The sequence below is a fragment of the Lissotriton helveticus genome, chromosome 2_1 (assembly GCF_964261635.1).
Source record: "Lissotriton helveticus chromosome 2_1, aLisHel1.1, whole genome shotgun sequence".
NCBI classification, from domain to species: Eukaryota; Metazoa; Chordata; class Amphibia; order Caudata; family Salamandridae; genus Lissotriton; species Lissotriton helveticus.
Window position 1 is genome coordinate 1544116010 of NC_136059.1, and position 20645 is coordinate 1544136654.

The 20645-nt window shown below is 47.9% G+C and overlaps 1 protein-coding gene across 2 annotated transcripts in view; it reads left to right on the plus strand.

The window, feature by feature from the left end:
- Positions 1–16277: 16277 nt before the first annotated feature.
- SRP72 (signal recognition particle 72) overlaps positions 16278–20645 on the plus strand; it is a 278175-nt gene continuing 273807 nt past the window's right edge. For both annotated transcript variants that reach the window (XM_078676511.1, XM_078676512.1), the window contains exon 1: positions 16278–16454. In XM_078676511.1, coding sequence (XP_078532637.1) covers positions 16361–16454 — 94 coding nt within the window. In that variant the 5' untranslated portion in view covers positions 16278–16360. The remainder of the gene's footprint in view (positions 16455–20645) is intronic.

Here is a 20645-nt window from a genome sequence, read left to right on the forward strand (position 1 = left end):
ATATTTTTATTGATTTGACAAAAAGACACCAGCCATACATTACGACACAATGAAGACCAGGAGTACAATCAAGGATCTGCGCAACCCATTGTATGGATACGAATGAATATAAAACAGCATATGTTAGAACATTCCCCTTGAGACCGAACCATTCCCCCCCAACCACTTCCCCCAAATCTTACGATACTTCTTAGGACACCCACGTGCTTCATAGATAGTTTTTTCTTGCGTGGCACACCAGTCGACCCCGGTCCGCCAGCTTCTGACACATGGGGGAGTCAGGGCATTTCCATGAGGCCGCTATGTCCCTTTTAGCCACCATCATTGCTGTAGTAAAAAACAACTTGTCATTCCTGGACCCATCCAGGCCGTCAGTGATGCCCAGGATTGTGTTTTTCGCGTCATGCGGGACTTCCCACCCCAGTATTTCAGCGAGTTCCTCCTCAATGTCCCCCCAGGAACCGCGATAAGCGAAGACAGGCCAATACCATATGGAGAAAATCAGCTGGGTCGTGACCACATCTAGTACAAGCGGAGGTTGGGCTAAATCCTGCTCGATGAAGGCGTACAGGGCTGAGGTAAGCTGCGTGCAAATAGTAGAATTGTACCATACGCAGCCTTGCGGAGGCGGTGACCGTCCTGGGGGCCGAAAGGGCGTCACGCCAGTCTTCTTCCTCCAGCGTGCTTACTCATTCCTCCCACTGAGCACATAATTGATCTAGGGAAGTAGGGGTATTATTGATCAGCGTACGGTAGATGTGAGAGATGCCACCCCTCCCCAGGTCCCCCAGCATAATCTGAGCCTCAGGCGGGAAATGGTCAGGAAGATGTGTGCCTGTTGTGAGGTGTTGCTTGAAGAGCATGTGGCAGTTGTAGGTATTTATAGAACTGCGACGGATGTAGGGAGTGTCGGGTTTGAAGGTCTTTGAAGGAGCGCATGTGATCCCCCACCCACACGTCACCCAGTTGCAAGATTCCTATAAGGTCCCAGGATCGGAAACCTTGCAGCCCAGAAACCTCCTTAAGCCAGGTCCCTTGTCACAGGGTTGTGCATTGGGTCAGTTTATGTTTCCATTTGGTGTGTCACAGTGTGGCCCGCCAGGCCCGCAGCATTGAGCACGTCACCTCTGGGTATAAAAAATGTTTTTGTTATTTTATTTCTAGAATCAAGAAGTACTGAGTTGCAGGTAAGTAACAGTTTTCAAAGTAGTAATACTTTTCAAATTGTAGAAGAAATAGTTTTGCAAGGCAGTAGAAAAGCTTTGCAGTAATCAAAATACTTTAGGGATATCAGTTTAGAACAGTCGAACTTCGTTATAGGATGAGGAATGTAATGCAGTTCCAGGGGAGGAAAACAGGGTTATGCATTAACGGGTAAGTGCAAAACTTACTCTTCCAGTCTTCGATGGTTTAGACCAACATAGGGTAGGGTTCAGGTTAAGGTAGGTACGGCATCACCAGCAGCACTGCGGCGGCTGGGTGCAGAGGTCACTAAGCCCAAAGTTAGTCAATAGAGACTGGGGGTACCAGAAGAGGTGCAGGATTCAGTATCTACGCCGCAGCGGCCAATACCGGCAATCATATTTACTCTCACGGTCAACGGAGAGCAATGTGGATGAATAGGATTCGGTAGATTGCCAACATTGTTACCATTGCGGTCGCCGTTAGCAAGTTACTGTAGATCAAATGGAGGCAGTCGCAGTTGAGGGGATGGAGATGCGCTGGTGATGGAGAAGTTCCGCCTTCATGCAACTGCCACAGAGGGGCAGCAGTCATGCAGGTAGTACAGAAGGAGGCAGACAGGGCAACTTGCATGAGGGTACGGGCTATCGGGCCGAAGCTATGAACAGCTTGGGTCATTGGGCCGAGAGGATCCCTTAAGGCCGTGGAAGCCATCAAGCTGCAGTGATTTATTCTTGCAGGGTAGAGTCACGTAGACACAAGTGTCGGGCCTCTACCATTGCAGTCTTGGGGTTTTTTCGCAGCAGTGAGTCGTGTCAACATAAGTGTTGGTCCTCAACTGGCGTGGTTTCTGTACCGGCGGATACCGGGGACTAGAGTCTCTAGCCCAAAGTGTGGTTCTTGATGATTTGGTGAAGGCTAAAACGTCTCTGGGGGTCTCTGAGGCCCTGCAGGGTTTCTGGAAGGTCAGCAGGTCTAGTGCTCGAGTCAGTTGCAGGTGGCGGGGTTCTTGCCGAGTTCTGCCTGCAGTGGTTCAGTTCCTGGTCCGGCAGTGGTTCTCGTCTGTCTTCTTCCTTGGTTCGTCGAAACCGAGGTTCAAGAGTCAGGAGTGCCCCTAAATACTGAATTTAGGGGCCTTACAAATACTGGCCTATGGTAATCAATGGGCTACTTGCCTTTAGGGTGACTACACCCTTCGAATGTTCCCTCCCTTAGAGGCAGGGCCATCCCCCTAACCTGATTGGGTCTAAATTGATACCATGTACTTTAAGTACATACCTGATTGGGTATTGGGTCACCTTTGTGAGCCCCTGGATAGTGTACCATAGGTACCCAGGGCATAGGTGCATCCAAGGCCTACCAGGGGCTGCAGCATGTATTATACCACCCTTGGCTGGCCATCCAAACTGACACCACAGGCTGATCACTCAGCTTGGGTAAGGTGGTGTAATCACCCCTTACTTAGATATAGTATATCTATATCTACCTTATATATAGACACATAGTAACCTATAAGTCACTCCTATGGCAGGCCTTAACAATCCTGGAGGCAGAGTGCTTGGTTTTATGTGAGGGGGTGCCCTAGCATGAGCTGAGCCCCTCTGCAGCTTTCGGAACCATGTCCTTATAGCTGTTCTATGATATAGCCATACCATATTCTCTTAAGTGCATTATAATCCTTGCGGTTAATGCTAACTTTGGTTTGGCTTTATCAAAACATGTCGCGTAAGGTGTCAAACACTTTGGAATACTACCCCCCCCCCCCACCAATTCTGGCAGTGGGGGTAGCATTCCACCCTTCTAGAGGGAGAAGACATGTTGGTTACTGCTTTACCCGGTTAAAATTAAACAGAGCCTCTGCATCGCAAAATGGATGCTGCTGCCCCAGACACGAGTCTGACCTCCTGCTGCTGGACGAAACTCCGGCAGGGGAGGCCTGGTCAATAGGTTTCCTGCCTTGGGAGGTGCTAGCACCTCCCCAGACAGGCTTTTAGTGTATTGGGGCAGGGAGGGCTGCAAAATGAGACACTGCCTGGGGCACACAAGGTGCTCCATGCATAGCCCAGTTCAAATCAGTTGCTGGGGCACTCCAGCCCCGCTCTGGCGCGAAACTGGACAAAGAGAAAGGGGTGTAACCACCCCCTTCTCAGGGTCCACCCATAGGAGGGGCCTAGCAGGTAATCCAGCCCCTTAGATTAGTATAAAGATAGGTGCTGTGTCTAGAGACATTAGATTATCCTGGACTGAAACTCTGAAACGAACTCTTGGACCTTCGACTTTCTATATCGACTACAAGATGGAAGACATCTCCCTTGTGGTCAAGGAGTGACCACCCTGTTCAAACAGGCACCACCAGTAACTTGCCGGTTTGCTTTGTCAACGCTCCCGACGGAACCCGAAGACTCAGCTACTCAGGACTGGACTTCCAGACTTCTTGGACTCCGACCCACTTCCACAGCAAAGCTGAGACCCGTGGCGGACACGAGAGACGTGGGACCAGACTCCCTGGACATCCTGCAAATTGCTAACTGCATTGACTCCTGAGGTAACTCGCAGTTGTGCATTGGGGTACGAGAAGCCCCAGACCCGAGCGCCATTTGCACCGAAGCTCAGCCCTCCACACTCCACGAGTGCCACGTGGGGCCCGCTCCTGCATTTCAGCTCGACGCGTCTTCCCAGTTGCTAGCCCGTTGGCTAGTGAGCCCCCTGAAGGCGAACCTTTGAAATCATCTTGCTTTCCTGGTTGCTCCAGGCTTGCTCCAGCTTCCCTGCAAAGGAGAAGCCCCTCAGACCTTGCTGGTCTGACCTGAAGCTAATCTTTACTTCCTGCGTGGGTTGCGGTTGCCAAGGCTTGTTGGGTCCAATCCGGATACCGACACCGCAGTCAACTAGATCCTTCGTGGGACAGCTCGAATCCAGCTCCTGGTCATCGTCGACGCCTCCTGGTCCTCGTGGCTGCAGAGACAAGCTTCACCTCTTTACCTGTTTGCATCGCGACATCACCTGGTTCCATCCTGGTTCCTTCCTGGTCACTGGCTAGAGACCCAGACTCTGTTTCCTCTGCTTTCAGGTTCTTCAGTTCTTCGATCCACCCTTGGATCCACCCGGACACTCTTCCTTCGGCCGCCTGCAGCACTTCTTTTGCAGGTCTCCATTGAAAGCATCGACGAAACCAGACACGAAAAGACACCTATGCACCCGGCTTCCCTGGGTAAGGTAACTCGAGTATTCCGGTGCTCCCGTGAGTATTGACTACCCAAGTGTCCTAGTTTAAAGGGGTTTCACTGTAGTCCACCCGGAAGTGTCCATAATCAGTAACTTTGTGACTTCTTCGTTCTCCATTGTAAGTCAATGGTAACTCGCGACTGTGTTCCCACACTGCACGCGTCTCCCGTGGGTCTCTACTTCCTAACCTTTGGTTCTGTAGTGTAGCCCCAGCGCTTCCCTAGGCCTATTCACCATTCCTGAAGTGGTCCTTATACCACTTACTTAGTATATGGTTTGTGAGGCCCCTAGGGCAGAATTGTATTTGTGCAACTTATAGTATGCTTAATGAGTAACTTGTAACGAACTCTGACCTCATAAAGAGTGCAGAGGGGTTGTGTTAGTAATAAATACATATATATTTGATATATACCTTGTGTGGTGTCCTTTCATTTGGTATTCAAGGGATTATATATGGTAAAACAGCTGGCTTCACATGCTCTCTGAAGTTTTAGCCTAAGACTGCTGGTCCATGCTACCACTAGGATAGCTTGTCTATAAGGTTGACTTTACAACCACCATCAATAAGGGTTGTTTAGACTGGTGCAAGGTGCCCACTAGAATAGTGGACATCATATGCCAGGCTAACTTCTCACAGGGGGCATCTCTAAGATGCCCTCTGAGTGCATTTTATAATAATGGGTTTATTATGCTGAGAGTTTGATACCAAACTCCTTAACATCCAGTAAGACCATCATGGAGCTCATAATTACAAACTCCCAGCCCAATATGGCTCCACAGCACTGACAATGTCTGTGAATGGCACAAACACTGTAGGAGCATAGTGCTCCTGCAGCTATGCCCTTACGTGTGGTATAGTGCACCTTGCCTTAGAATGTGAGGCCTGCTAGAGGGGTGACTTACCTTTGCCACAGGAAGAGGTTGGTGGGCATAGCACACAGGAAAGTGTGCCATGTCGACTTTTATGTTTTGTCTGCACCACACACACAGTCTGCAATAGCAGCATGTATGTGTGTGGTGAGGGGCCTCTGAGGGTGGCACAATACGTGCTGCATCCCTTAGAGACCCTCTCTAGTCACAAAGCCCTTGGTACCACTGATACTTTTTACAAGGGACTTACAGGTGAGCCAGAGGTGCGCCAATTGTGAAAACAAAAGGTACAGTTTGGGGGAAAGAACACAGACACTGGGAAGCTGTTTGGTAGGGACATTGAACGCACTCAGTCACAATGCATCAGACATCTGGCAGATAGTGTAGAAACCCACTTCCTACAAGGCCCAATAGTAACAGGAACCGTCAAGGCATATAGAGTATTTGGCTCAATCAGTTGGAGCCGTTATTTCTGTTCTCCCTTTTAAATGAGAAACCCGTATTGTCTCGCTTGGAATTTCAGGCATTACTTGAGCATTTGGAATTCTAGCAGTAGTACTACTTGACATATCCGCATTCTGGGATTCGTTATATGGTGGCGGATGATTCATTAACAAATCATTTAAAAGTTCATCATCTATGTAACTCTCTTCTTCCTTTCCACGATTACTCTTTTCTGTTTCTTTGTGATTCCTTTTCTCTTTTCATTCTCCATTAACATCTCCTTCAACTGGCAACATTGTGTATAATCTAGCTCACTGTATAAGATCTGCTCTCCATGTTTTCTGTTATGCGTCTCGTCTAGCTTCCGCATAATGATCTAGTGTTTTTTTATATCTCTCCTGGTATTTTTCTTTCTCCTTTTGATGTGCAATTTGTTCCCAAGTATTTAAAGACTCAAATTGGGCAGCTCTAGAAGGTGGTCTCACATCACTTAATTTCCTCCTCGAGTTCTCAATGATTCTCAAATTAAATGTCCCATAACGAGGAAATTGTAGTGCCACGTCTTCTGTTTGCTTATGCCAATATTCAAGACAAGGATGTAATCTTTTGTCCATCATTACAATGTATCCTGGATACCCTCAGGTGGTGCTTATACTCCTACCCTAGCAGGTATTGGCTCATCTCCCTTGATTAATTTTGGGAAAGCCTTGAAACTTTAAATTTTTATTTCAATTTCATATTTCACAAATGAACTGTAAAATCCAGGAATTAAATATATCCCACAATTCTTTAGTTCAGAAATCTCAACAATAGTGTGACCTTTTATGACGTTGTCAACCAATCTCAGCACGGCTTTACACCAACCGACCAATCACAGTGCAACCCACAATTTTCTAAGGCACGTTTTCTCTAAGCGAATAAACAAAACATTGCAAGAAGCAATTACACCTGTCTGCTCCACAAAAGGAAATTTACTCTCACAAGGTAACTAAAACATTTTCTATAATCATTCACTCTGAATAAAATCTCGACTATCAGGATTTCCCCCAAATTGATACAGTTATTTCCCTGTGCACTTGATATCAACTATACTAACCGTTTGCCACTAACACACATCAGAGAACCCTGTATCATAAAATGTAGTAAACTATGTCAGCCGACAAACAACACAAACAAACAAGCATTTACAATGCTACGGTTTCGCCTTTGCAAAAGTTAGAGCTATTGGCATTGTAAATGACAAAATTGTTATTTATGTGCTGGTTTTGAAAACAGATAAATAAATGGCATTGTCATTTACAATGCCAATAGCTTAATCTCTCGCAAATGCGAGACCTATTGCATTTGCACCCCCCCACACACACACAAACAGAGGCACACACACACAGAGCCACACACACACACAGAGCTGCGCACACACAGACACAGAGCGCACACACAGACACAGAGCGCCACACACACACACACACACACACACACACACACACACACACACAGAGTGCCACACACTCACACACAGAGCACCACACACTCACACACAGAGCGTCACACTCACACACACACACACACACACACACACACACATACAGCCACACACACACACAGAGCCACACACACACACACACACAGAGCCACACACACATACAGAGCCAGCCACACACATACAGAGCCAGCCACACACACACAGAGCGCCACACACACACAGCGCCACATACACACACACAGCGACACACACACACACACAGCGACACACACACACACAGAGTGCCGGGTGTGAGGGTGAGGGGATGTGAGGGTGAGGGTAGGTGAGGGTGTGAGGGTGAGTGAGGGTGTGTGAGGGTGAGAGGGTGAGTGAGGGTGAGTGAGGGTGAGAGGGTGAGTGAGGGTGAGAGGGTGAGTGAGGGTGAGAGGGTGAGTGAGGGTGAGAGGGTGTGTGAGGGTGTGTGAGGGTGAGAGGGTGTGTGAGGGGGTGTGAGGGAGGGTGTGTGAGGGTGAGAGGGTTGTGAGGGTGAGCGGAGGTGTGTGAGGGTGTGTGTGAGGGTGAGTGTGGGTGGGTGAGGGTGTGTTAGGGGGTGTGAGGGTGGGTGAGGGTGAGCGGGTGTGTGGGTGAGGGGGTGTATGGGTGAGGGGATGTGAGGGTGAGGAGGTGTAAGGGTGAGGGTGAGGGTGTGAGTGAGGGTGTGTGAGGGTGAGAGGGTGAGTGGGTGTGAGGGTGAGGGGTGTGAGGGTGAGAGTGTGTGTGAGGGTGAGTCAGGGGGTCTGTGAGGGTGAGGTTGTGTGAGGGTGAGAGGGTTGTGAGGGTGTGAAGGTGAGGGGGTGAGGGTGTGTGCGGGTAGGGAGTGTGAGGGGGTGAGGGTGAGTGTGTGTGTGTGAGGGTGAGAGGGTGTGTGAGGTTGAGGGTGAGTGAGGGTGTGTGAGGGTGAGTGAGGGTGTGTGAGGGTGAGGGTAAGGGGGTGTGGATGAGGGGGTGTGTGGGTGAGGGTGTGTGGGTGAGGAGGTGTGAGGGTGAGGAGGTGTGAGGGTGAAGGGGTGTGAGGGTGAGGGGGTGAGGGGTTGTGCGGGTGGGTGAGGGTGTGTAAGGGTGAGGGGTTGTGAGGGTGAGGGGGTGTGTGGGTGAGGGGTTGGGAGGGTGGGTGAGGGTGTGTAAGGGTGAGGGGGCATGAGGGTGAGGGGGTGTGAGGGTGAGAGGGTTGTGAGGGTGAGAGGGTTGTGAGGGTGTGTGAGGGTGAGGGGGTGTGAGGGTGAGTGAGGTTGTGTGAGGGTGAGAGGGTGAGGGTGTGTGTGAGGGTGAGGGGGTGTGAGGATGAGTGAGTGTGTGTGAGGGTGAGAGGGTTGTGAGGGTGTGTGAGGATGAGAGGCTGTGTGAGGGTGAGGGGGTGTGTGAGGGTGAGGGCGAGGGGGTGTGAGAATGAGTGAGGGTGTGTGAGGGTGAGAGGGTTGTGAGGGGGTGTGAGAGTGAGATAGGGTGTGTGAGGGTGAGGGGGTGTGAGGGTGAGGGTGGATGAGAGGGTGTGTGAAGGTGAGAGGGTGTGTGAGGGTGAGGTGGTTTGAGGGAGGGGGTGTGAGGGTGAGAGGTTTGTGAGAGTGAGGGGGTGTGAGGGTGAGCAAATGTGTGTGAGGGTGAGAGGGTGTGTGAGGGTGAGAGGGTGTGTGAGGGTGAGAGGGTGTGTGAGGGTGAGGGGGTGTGAGGGTGAGTGAGCGTGGGTGAGGGTGTTAGGGGGTATGAGGCAAAAGTGTCGTCATGAGCGGTAAGTAGCTTCGGCGGGCGCAAGGGGGGAGGCGGGGCTGGGGGCACGCTTCCGGTGCAAGGGAGTGTAAGGAGGTACCGATGGGGCGGGGCCCGGAGGGGATGTAGGCCACGAGTAGGCGGGACTAGAAGGGTGTGGACCCGGCGGCTCTTCCCATGGGAGGATTGATGTGAGGCCCAAAATAAGAGTATTGTGTACCCCCATGCCATATACCAAATCACGGAGTTTCTCCCTCTAGGGGGAAATCAGGGAACCTTATAACATTATCCGCAGGAAACTCCCGCCGACCTGGCAAGGCTATCTAGATACTGAAGACATGCAGGATGATTGCATTCCCGATGCCACTCACCAAATTTACATCGACACAGGGAGTTCACAAAAACTTGAGATTACACTTCAAACAAAAAGTTTACCTGGAAATACTGGTCTCTAAGTATTTTGCCAGACACTAACTAACTCAGGACTTTTTCATTGCAAAGCCAGTCAACGTGAGATTCACCTCTTTTGGGACTACGCTCCTGACGGAATACGTGCGCTACTCATCCTGTTAAGTCCATAGAGTTCAGAACCCGCACCATTCAAGACAAGCGCTCGCCATCTCTAAGCCCCGTCCTTTTCACACTGGGGGGGGCGTGTTTTTGACTGTTGTTTACATCTTCTCCAATGGCCGGCCACCGTTTAGGAGGCCAGCCAATGGAGAATAGGGGAGAAAGAAAGTCAAAAACACGCCCCCCAACCAAAAAGGACGGGGCTTAGATCCAAAGAAGAACGTCACTGGGACCTCTTCTCCAATGGCTGGCCACCGTTTAGGAGGCCAGCCAATGGAGAAGAGGGGCGGGGCTTAACCTCGCTACTCCAAATCATTAAATCTCGCCAGCGAGACTGCGCATGTGCGCAGCCTACGCTAGCCGAAACCTAAAAACAACATACTCCATGTTGTCTACACTGAGAATACCACAGAGGCAAATATCTTGAGATCTTTGGCCACAACAGACATGTTTAGTACTTCAAATTATTTGCATCAAGTGCCACAATCATACATGGAATTTAACCATATGGACTTTAAACATTTCTCACTTCGCTAAACAACACACAGCCATTTAAAAAAAACTCATTCTTTCAGCTAAAAGCAATTGCAACATGCATCCCTATTAATACTCACACTCCTTTGCTGCTACTTGTCGTCACGATCCCACCAGTACTCCATCACTCACCTTTGCTGAACCATAAACTTTTAGACTTTTTGGACTTGGACAGGGATATCTATCCTACCACTCAATACCTCACTTTACTAGACTAAACCATAGCTCTGCTACCAAATTATTTGATGCAGCGGAAGCCCTTTTCTTCTACTTACATTGGAGTCCGCACTCTGCCCATGAAAACTTTCTGCTTACATGGTAGAACTGGCCTAGGCCACTTGCGCCCCTCCCCCCCCCCCCTTTTTTTTGTAGGGTCACGTGTCTTGTGACACCTGTGATGGATGGGTGTGGGGTGGTAATGTAAGACAGCCCTCATGGGGTGGCTGGTACAAGAAACACTAGAACAGTGACCAGCCGGTCACTACAGAGGGGATCCAGGGGATTTCAATCCTCCTCGGGCTCCCTTAGGCCTTAGTTTTATTTGTTAGGTCATTCTGCACTCTGGTGGCAAAATGGGTGAAAAGATGGCAGTACTGAAGAGGCACAGTGTTTGCAGGTGAGGGGAACACTGAAATACTGTTGTGTCCGGTATAAGTGAACCCCTCCCTGCAGCGATAAGGACAGTGCCTGCTGGAGAGTCCCAGGGTCCACTGCTGAGTAAAGCTGCCGCTGGGCCTGGTGAGCCAACTCCGAGCGGACCACACCCCACAAAAGGAAAAAAAAGCAGTACCAGGAGAAGAGCACTGTTGGTGAAGCGCGGGCAGACCAGCTTCCGCAGCCCCTTATGTCGTGTCATCCCAGAGAAGAAGGGACAGAGAAGAAACGGTGTTGACACAAAGGTGGCTGAAGAGCCTCCAGGCGTCCAACTGCCCTGCTGCCCTATCCTGGTCAAAGTACATTCCAGCTGGAGAAAGAAAATGAGACTGGGCATTTCCTGCAACCCTGCACCACAACCGCGGCACAGGGACAATGCCTCACTTGCCTGCTGTGCTGGTGTGGGCCATGCGGTGCGCGAGATGGTGAGGCACTCCATGGTGTATGGGGACTGCTCGCGGTGGCAGAGCGCCCCGCATGCAGAGAAAGGAGTGGTGCCCGGGGGCCGCACCGGTATGGAGAAAGGGCCATGTGCAACATGTGAAGGAAGAGTGCAGCCGCTGAAAAAGAAAAGCACTTTGATGACAGGCCCAGTTAGGCGGAGGCACTGGCCTGTTGTAAGAGAGTGAAGAGCAATGGCAGCGCCACCTAGAGGCTGCATAAGAAGAATAAAGTCCTGCTGTGTAGCTGCCCATGGAACGGCGAGCAGGCATGGTCGAGCGCGAGTGGTGTTTTGCTATATGCCTGCGGAGGTGTTTGCCTGATGCCTGCCACTTTGTTGTGGCGAAGAAGTGCTGTGAGCAGAGGCACATGTAGTAGGACTCCACCCCCGCACCTCCTGTAGACAGAGAGGCGGCTGCAGCGGTGGAGTAGCAGCGCTACCTAAGGAAATAGAAAAGATAAAAAGAACAATGCATGGAGAATTGGACTGCAGCATAGGAAAAGCTGATGGCCCACAGTGTAGGAGAAGCAGTGCAAGGAAACCTTGAGGAGCAAGCCTAGCTGCTAGGGCTTATGAGGAGGGCTGCAGTGACACCTAGCGGCCATGTATAGTCACTGCAGCACTTAAAGACTTCATGTATTGTATTGTAATTGCATTTATATAGCACTTACTACCCCTGACGAGTCGTTAAAGCGCTTTTTCGGCAAGTAGCACAACTACGGAACCCATAAAGGATTAGTGTTGAATTAGTATAGTGAAATATGAAAGTAATTTGAGTTGTGGATAGGTTAGACAGTTATTTGGCTTCAGAAGGATAGCGGAGGGATAGAAGAGAGAAAAAGGGTTTGCATTTATATAGCGCTTGTTATCCCCGATGGGGTGTTGAAGCGCTTTTTGGCGAGTAGCATGCTAATCCGGAACCCATTAAAGGATTAGTGGTAAATTAGTATAGTGGAATATGAAAGTAATTTGAGTGGTGGATATGTTAGTCAGTTATTTCGACTGAGAGGGATAGAAGGGGGACAGAGGTTTGCATGTAAATATAGTGCTTGTTACTCCTGATGGGGTGTTGAAGCAGTTTCCGACGAGTAGCACGCTTCTCCAGAACTCACAAAGGATTAGTGGTGAATTAGTGTTGTGAAATATGAAAGTAATTTGAGTGGTGGATACTAGTCAGTTATTTGGATTGAGAAGGATAGCAAAGGGATAGAAGAGGGAAAAAAGGTTTGCATTTATATAGTGCTTGCTACCCCTAATAAGGTGATCAAGCGTTTTTTTCTGCGAGTAGCATGCTACTCTGGAACCCATAAAATTTGTGGTGAATTAGTATAGTGAAATATGAAATTTGAGTAGTGAACATGTTAGTCTGTTATTTTGATTGAAAAGGATAGTGGAGGGATAGAAGAGTGAAGGATTTAGACTTTTTTGGGGGGGAGGTCATAGCAGTAGTGGGGGGCTTTGGATGATTAAAAAGGGATGTGGAGAGGAAGAGTCAGAGGGAAGAGTTTAGAAAGGCTTGTTTGGGGGGATCTCTATAGTAAAAGAGGTGCCAGATGATACAAGGAGGGGTAGAGTAGGGGAGAGTCTAGAAAGGTCTATTATTGGGGATCATAGTAGTGGTATGGGGTTTGATATGAATGTTAGAGTGGATGTGGAGGATATATTGATAGAGGTATAGGGTGAGATTTAGGATAGTGCATTGGAAATATTAGTAGAAAGAGGTTTGAGATGAGTCCGGGAGTTGCGGTAGAAGATATATTGAGAGAGGTATAGGGTGAGAAACAGGGTAGTACATTGAATATGCTTTTCTTTTTTTGGGGGGAGGAAAGTAATAAATATATAGATCCAAGTACATGCAAGGTATATAGATGCATAAAGGAAGTAAGTATAAGTAGATTAAAGATGAATTCTGGTTTTCAAGTGTTGTACTTAAAATGTTATTTATTTATTTTTAGTGACAGAAAGAAAGAGCCTGCAGCGCAAAGAGGGGTGCTGAGGCCCAGAAGTGCATAAGTGACAGTGCTCTGGGGCACGAACAAGGAAAGTGACTGGCCAGAGAATGTCACGTGACCCTAGTGGACTGCCAAATGTTGGAAAGAGGACAGTCTGGGAACCTCCGGATTGAGAGATTCTCAAAGAAGCCCAGCAAAGAAGGCTGCCAAGAGGACAAGGAAAGGAATGTGAGTGGACCCAAGGCAGCAACGGCAAGGGAAATGACAGCTGAGTTGGTGACGCCAAGTGCCCATAGTAGTATGCCTGCGCAAAAGAAGGTCAATGGCAGAGACAGACTGTCCCAGATTTGAAGGGCAGAGGGCTCACAAATCAGAAGTGAAAGCCCTGCAAGGAAGAGTGCCCATGTCGCTACAGGGTGTGATAGACCCTGCAATGCCTGCCTTAGTGGTGGCTGAAGACAGTGCCATGTCGTTGTAGCCTTGAGGAGCAAGGAGTGCATCCTCAAGAGAAGAAACCTGCGAGAGGTTGAAGAGAAGACCTGAGAGAGGTCAGAGAAGAGACTTGTGAAAGGTCGGAGAAGATGCGAGAGGTCGGATAAGATGACCTGCAAGAGGTCGGAGATGACCTGCAAGAGGTCGGAGAAGATGACCTGCCGAGAGGTCTGAGAAGATGACCTGCCGAGAGGTCGGAGAAGATGACCTGTGAGAGGTCGGGGAGAAGATTTGCCTGAAGTTAAAGGAAGAAGACCTAAGAGAGGTCATGAAATGAAGTAGGCCACAACGAGAGTTCTGGTCACTGAACGAGGAGAAAGCATAGTTCTAGGGGTAGGACATGGCCAGGGAGACCCATGTGAAGCGCATGTCACATAGAGAGGCCTGGTCAGCAAAAAAGAGTAAGGCAAGACAGGACCAGACCGCGTTGTAAAGAGGAAGAAGATAAAGTGTAGAATTGGCACGAGGCCACAAGTTTATATCAGAGGAAGAATTGAAGAAATAAAGAAGAAGAGAATGGTGTAGAGTAGACACCTGGCACATCACATACTGTGAGTGTTGTTCAGTTCAAGTGCATCTCCAAGAACAACTCGGGAGCTGTTGGACATCTTGAGTGAAGTACTGCACTTATGTAACACTCAGAGGTCAGTAAAGCATCTGTGGCACCATGAGAGGCTGGCTGTCCAGAAGTCTTTGGTTACACCAAGCAAACCTGATGCGTGCAGAAGAGAGCAAGCTGGACCATTTGTACCATCCACCTTTGGATTTGCACGTGAGACTGGATTGTGGTCCTGCTCGGACGTCCTGAGTGACCTTGTTGTGGGGTCTAGAATAACTAACCAATTCACACCAGGCCATGGCGATCCGGAGGCAAGGGCCTCAAGTATCACCGGTGAGAGCGGAATCCCGACACAAGAGATGTGTCTGCAGCAGCTCCCCCGCAGGTCCCAGGAATCACGAAGATCTCTTGTCGGAAGCTGGTTACCCCAATAACTATCCTTTCAATACCGGTGCCTCAGAGTCAGGAGGGCTGGAGTACACCGACCTGGAAACAACTACCATCTAGGCAGAGCGAGTGACTTGAAGGTGGGACTCGTAGCGATTCCTCAATGAGCCTATAGTATGGCATTGGATTGACACAGCGAAGTCCACACAGTCCCGTGGAAGCCTGGTGAAGAGGACCTCAGGGGACTCCTGTGAGAGGGAAATCCTGGTTAGAGAGGGGAATCCTGGTGAGAGAAGGATGTTGTAGTTTACTCCACCAGCATGCAGCTAGAAGCAGTGCCTCATCCGAGGAAGACTTGTCAACAATGACCGTGATGTAATGTTGTAGCTCGGGCTTCTACTGACCATTAGAAGCCTGGAGCACTCCATTGTTTTCAATGCAGCTCCCAACATTCCAATGTTCTAAGAAAGAGCATTAGGCTCGGGCCTTTAACGCTGGAGCTTGCCTTTAATGGGCAGTAGAGCCCTCTAAGGCTATGATAATTGATAGTCACGCTATTAACACAAGAAAGCAAGAATCTGCTGCGAGAGCTGAACGTTTTTCACTCTTATCACATTACTATTTTTCCTTGGAATTTCATGTACTCCTTGATTTTGGAAAGTAAAGTAGTAGATTTGTGGCTTGGTGTCTTTAAAGAACAGGATCTTTCTACACAACATAGTATCTTCTACACCATGGATAATCACAAACACTTGACTAGGGACTACAAAGTACAGTCTGCGGTGTGACTGAGGGCCGCACTGATGCCAGCAGGGTGGCAGTAGGGGGTCTGGGTGGGTCAGGGATTGTGTAAGGACGTCTAAAAACATGTTAAATAAACGGGCAAACATTTATTTATAAGTTAATAAATGCTTGCCCATTTATTTAACATTTTTCTGAATATTAGTGCCCAGCAACTAAACAGCACCTAGTGCTGCTGTTCACGGGAGGGGGGGCGCAAGAGGTCAATGGGGTAGGCATATACTTGAAATTCCATGCAACTAACATAAATGAAGGGTTGCGAGAGAGAACGTTCTAAGTTTACTGCTTAACCGAGCAGAATCATTAAGTGACTGCAGCCACCAACTGGCAAGGCTCCAATTCCCCCATACAACATTACTGGGTCAAAAAACTAACAGCGTTATTAGCATCAAACACATGCATTAACAAGTTTGCTACAACAGTATACGTACTGTTCTTACGGACGATCAACCACAACGGAAAGCTCTCCAGCTGCCACATGACAATGTAAAGAGTAATTATGATTTATTTTCTCTTCCAAATTATCCGCCTATGTATTGAATACTTATTGAAACCACCTTAAGATGGCGGTCTTGTCTGAAGCGAAGCAGTGGCCTTCACCAAACGCGAGTAGCCTGACATTGTTTTTAAAATAACTTGCTCAGCGCACGAAGAACATCTAACTTCTTATTTTGCATTTGGGAATATAAATAATTTCATTTTAAATGATTCTCTTACCCAGCTCTCTTATAATAACGTTACTATATAACGCAGCAATTACGAAGAACCTGGGCGACTGATTACCGGCAAAAATAGAGCAATCACAACACTAATTTCCACTGAAATACGGCACAAGCGTATGTGTGATACTTCCGCGTAGAGCCACTAACCAGCGGCTACCAAGTCGATCCTCTTGGTGACCCCCTTCCTGGCTGGCTGCCGGCGTGGGGGCGGAGCACCGGGCGGCGAGTAAGTCCTTTCTCTGTGTCGGCGGCGGGGCTGCCGGGTTCGGTGCTCAGACCCACTCGCGCTGAGCTTTCGGGATGGCGGCGGCCGGAGTGGCCTCTATATGGAGCGAAGTCAACCGAGCCGGACAGAGCGGCGACTACACGCGGGCATTGAAATCCATAAACAAAAGTAAGAGCAACAGCTGTCCAGTCTCCTTCCGCGCACCCTCCCTCCTTAAAGCGACGTGTCCCTGCAGTGAGTCTCATACTCTTAGGAGGATTAGCACCGTTTGCACCCATCATATATGGAAATCCTTATACGAACCACCCTTAGACATTGGTCATTGTGTGCGTGAATTAAGAGCATATTTACTTATTAGAATGATTTCGAATGCCCAATTAGATGAACAGTTCTTAATACAGCATAGCGCTTCGGTTTTGGACGTATCTTTCTAAAAGTGTTTGTTCATGTATGCTCATTTTGCAATTGTTGTTTGCTCGGTTTAGAATAACATCGAGTTACAGACTAATAGTCAATATCTATCATGCAGTCACCGAGAAACACGTTTTACTTGCATGTAAAGTTTCAGCAGGAGACAGCGGCACTGCGTTGTTGAGTAGGCTTAGTACCTGCAGAGGAGTGATGGTAGAGGAAGTGTATATAGTGTCTCAGCACAGGGTACGGTGTGAGGCTTGGGGTTAAATGGAGGGGGACGCAAGAAGTGAAGCCCTTGTGCATGAAAGAAGGGAATATTTATAAATAACTGCCAAAAGTGGATGCATCACTTTGTTGGATTTGCCCGTGGGCAGTAGGTGAGGGTATTAAAGGGACAGTCGTGGAGGAGAGCATCCCATAAATAATTACTCGGCTCGAGATGCTAGCGGTGAAGCTACCAGTGCTGAATGCATGCTAGTTTGACTGACTGGAGTTTCTAGCTTGAAGCTTCCTGTGCATTCTGAACCATCATTGGCAATGCCAACATGTCTGGCTTATGAATGAAAGTGTCTTGTTTGTCATTAATGGGTTTAGGCACTCAATAAATCATTATACCTTCACCCTGTCACTCATCCATCTATTCTTACATCCACTTACTCATTCTTGCATTTACTCTCTGACACAACAACTACACACATCCAGCAACATATGTTAAAAGAATACAAGCGGAAAAAAGAAAACCTGCTTGCAATAACGAAACGAAAGATAGCAGCGGGTGTCAGTCTTGCAGAGGCATTGTAAATAGTCTATCATTGTTTTAACGTTTTAGCATGGCCTCCACATTTAGAATTAATGTGTTTTTGTGAGTCACCAAAACTCTTGCCTATGTTAATCTTTGAAATTCCATGTCATAAAATACATGTCTACAGGTTTTAGCACAGTGTAATAACAATCTATCCTTAAGAGTGCATTATCTTTAGTACATGCTTTTTACAACAAGTAAGTAGCTTAGGCCTACTGACTTTGTCATTTGGAAAAGTCATGCCATATTTCATAGTAAACACAAGGCGATGAACAGAGCGCTGAAACTTTTCAGACACTCAACCCCAGTCATAGATCTGGGTTGAAGCCTTCATCGTTCTTTAGCTCATTTTGCTACCACAGTTCAGACACAGCTATATGCAAATCAGTCCTGGCCCTTTTCCTCATGGGAACAGTCCAGCCCGAACTGCCGGTCCAGGTCTTTCTTGGACCGGAAGCAAGCATCCCTGGAACGATTTCAGGGTAAGACCCCTCAGGAGCCAGGCTAGCTTGAATCCAGTGGCAAAGCGAGCTAGGTACCCACGTCTGGGCATACCCTGTCATCGTAGGGCGAACAAAGCAAACGGCTGATGGAGGGAGCGCTGACACCTTTCAGACCCTCAGCCCCAGTCACAGATATGGGCTGAATCCATCATTGTTCTTTAGCTCACTTTCCCACCCAGTTCAGATCCAGCCATATGCTAATCCGTCTTGACCCTGTTCCCATGTGGCACAGGGTCAAGACTGATTTGCATATGGCTGGGTCTAAAATGGGGAGGCATGGTGAGGAAAAGAACGATGGATTTAACCCAGATCTATTGACTAGGGGTGAATGTTTGATTTGCTCTGCATTCTGTCCATCATCTTTGTGTCTTTTATATTTCATAGTAAGCAAATCAAACCTATGAAATGTGAAATTATTTTTCCAAATGAACCAATGAGGAGAATGTGGGGAAGTGTGGCTCAATGGTTAGAGCGGCAGACCCTGATGCAGAGGTCTGGCCCGGTACCAGGGTTCAATTCCCAGCCTCGGTGGGTCTTGGGCTCAAAATTCCACGGACGTGATAATTCTCACCTTGGTGCCTATTCCAATCATTGAGTCCCACTCTGCAACTCTGGGCAATAGCTTGCTTAATCTCCACAATGGCCCCCACAACGCTAAGGATGCCTGACTCCACCTTGGGGGTGCCCAGGAGTGGACACCTCACAGGGAAAGCCAGGATGGGTTCCACAGCGGTATTCGTACAAGCGCCTTGAGACCCTTGAGGGTGAGTAGTGCGCTATACAAGTATCAATTTACAATGATGTCTTACAGTTGGCTTTACACCATACCCAACTCTAGCCTATTGAGGTGCACATAAACTGCCGACCATCAAGCATACAGTTACATATATAAATATGTACATAAATGCAGCTTGCAACATAATATATAACAACCCCTCTCAACAAGGCCTAACAAGAGTCTTTACAGGAACACCTCACAAGGTTTGTCAGAGTGGGTGGCCCAACAACAAAACACTTTCTACTACAGTAATCTGTGAGATTACATGTAACCGAATGCCTTTCTATAGCCTGTAACACAATATGATAACCACTGTTAAAAGTTTAATGGCTTTAATGAATGCTTTCACAATAAATAACCTAAACCAACTTCCTTTGTCTTAACACTTCATAATAAGCAGACCAGACCTATGGTATCGAACATAATGTTTCCAATGTACCGGTCAGGTTGATATATCGTCACCATAACCAACACAGGTTTTCAATTTTGTGTTTAAGCTTTTCCACTTTGCAACCATCAGACACACAGTCATAAAATTAGAAAGGTACCCACATTTTAAAGTTTTGCTTAGGAAAATAGTAACTCTCCTAAAAAGGATAACAATGATTCTCAGAGCAAACCTTCTTTATCAATGGTCTCTCACACAGGGTGGCCAACACCAAAACCATTATATACTACAGAAATTTTTAAAATTCCAAGCAACAAAATACCTATCTTTAGGCTTTAATATGGAACAATAACTATCCACATGTAAAAACCTATAGATGTTCTTAAATGTTTTTCACAATAAATACGTCAAGCATAGTGCTTTTTTCATAACACTTAATAATAAATAGATCAGGCCTATAGCTATGATCATTGGCTTGCCACTATACCCTACTCATTCCTACTGTGTTGAGTGAGCATAGGTGCAACGCAAACAGTCTTTTTAACTGAGTCCCCCAAATTCAACCCAATCAAATCCTTTATTCAGGGGAACGTACATGTGGTTGGAAACTAAGACCCTCTCTCTATAGTACTCTGAAAGTTTTTTTTTTTGATCACAAAAAGGTCATGCCACAGTTGAACTGTCAAGCCAGATATACAAATCCATTTAGATTGGTGTAGCCCTGGGTATCCCATGTTGTGCTCAAACGCACAATTACACCCTGAAGCCTAAAGTTAATGATGGAAAGGGAGTGTGCTGAGACTGTAATACATTACTTATGACTGCCCTCCTCCCTTTTGATCTGGTGCCTGAGAGAAACACCTTCACTATCTAGTTATGTAAGGCACTTTAACAGCCCTACAGTGTCATGCGTGTGCCCTGAAAGTTGAAACTTGGGCAGCAATACTGCTGCTGGCTCAGGTAGTTGAATCAATAAATAAAATAACTACGGCTGAGTTGTGGGGGAAGCTCCTAAGTTCTGCCCATCCAAAACGTGTAGTTCTGTCTATCAACATGTGGGTGGAGTCCAAGACCCTCTGTAGTACTCCTGAAACCTCTGTTTTAGGTTGATTACATTACGTTTGGTGGCAGCTGCACTGTGAAGCCCGACCTAAAACTGGGTCACAGCTTGGGTCCAGTGGCAGGTAAGCCATTTTTAGGTCTCGCCTGTCGATGCGCATGCGCATCGAGCTTGCGAGCCTATTGCGGCTTAAACAACTTTTAACTAAGAAGCAAGGAATCGTGGCGATTCCTTGCAGTGCCCGTGACTTTTAAGCTCAATGCGCATGTGCATTGAGCTTAAAAGCGCGTGCACAGCCGCAATCGCCGTCAGCCGCATTCCTCCGACACCTTTTGAAGTGAAGCTTAGCTTCACTTCAAAGGCCCGGCTTCTTAACACCCACATGCCGCTCTCCCCGCTCCGCCCCCTCCCCTG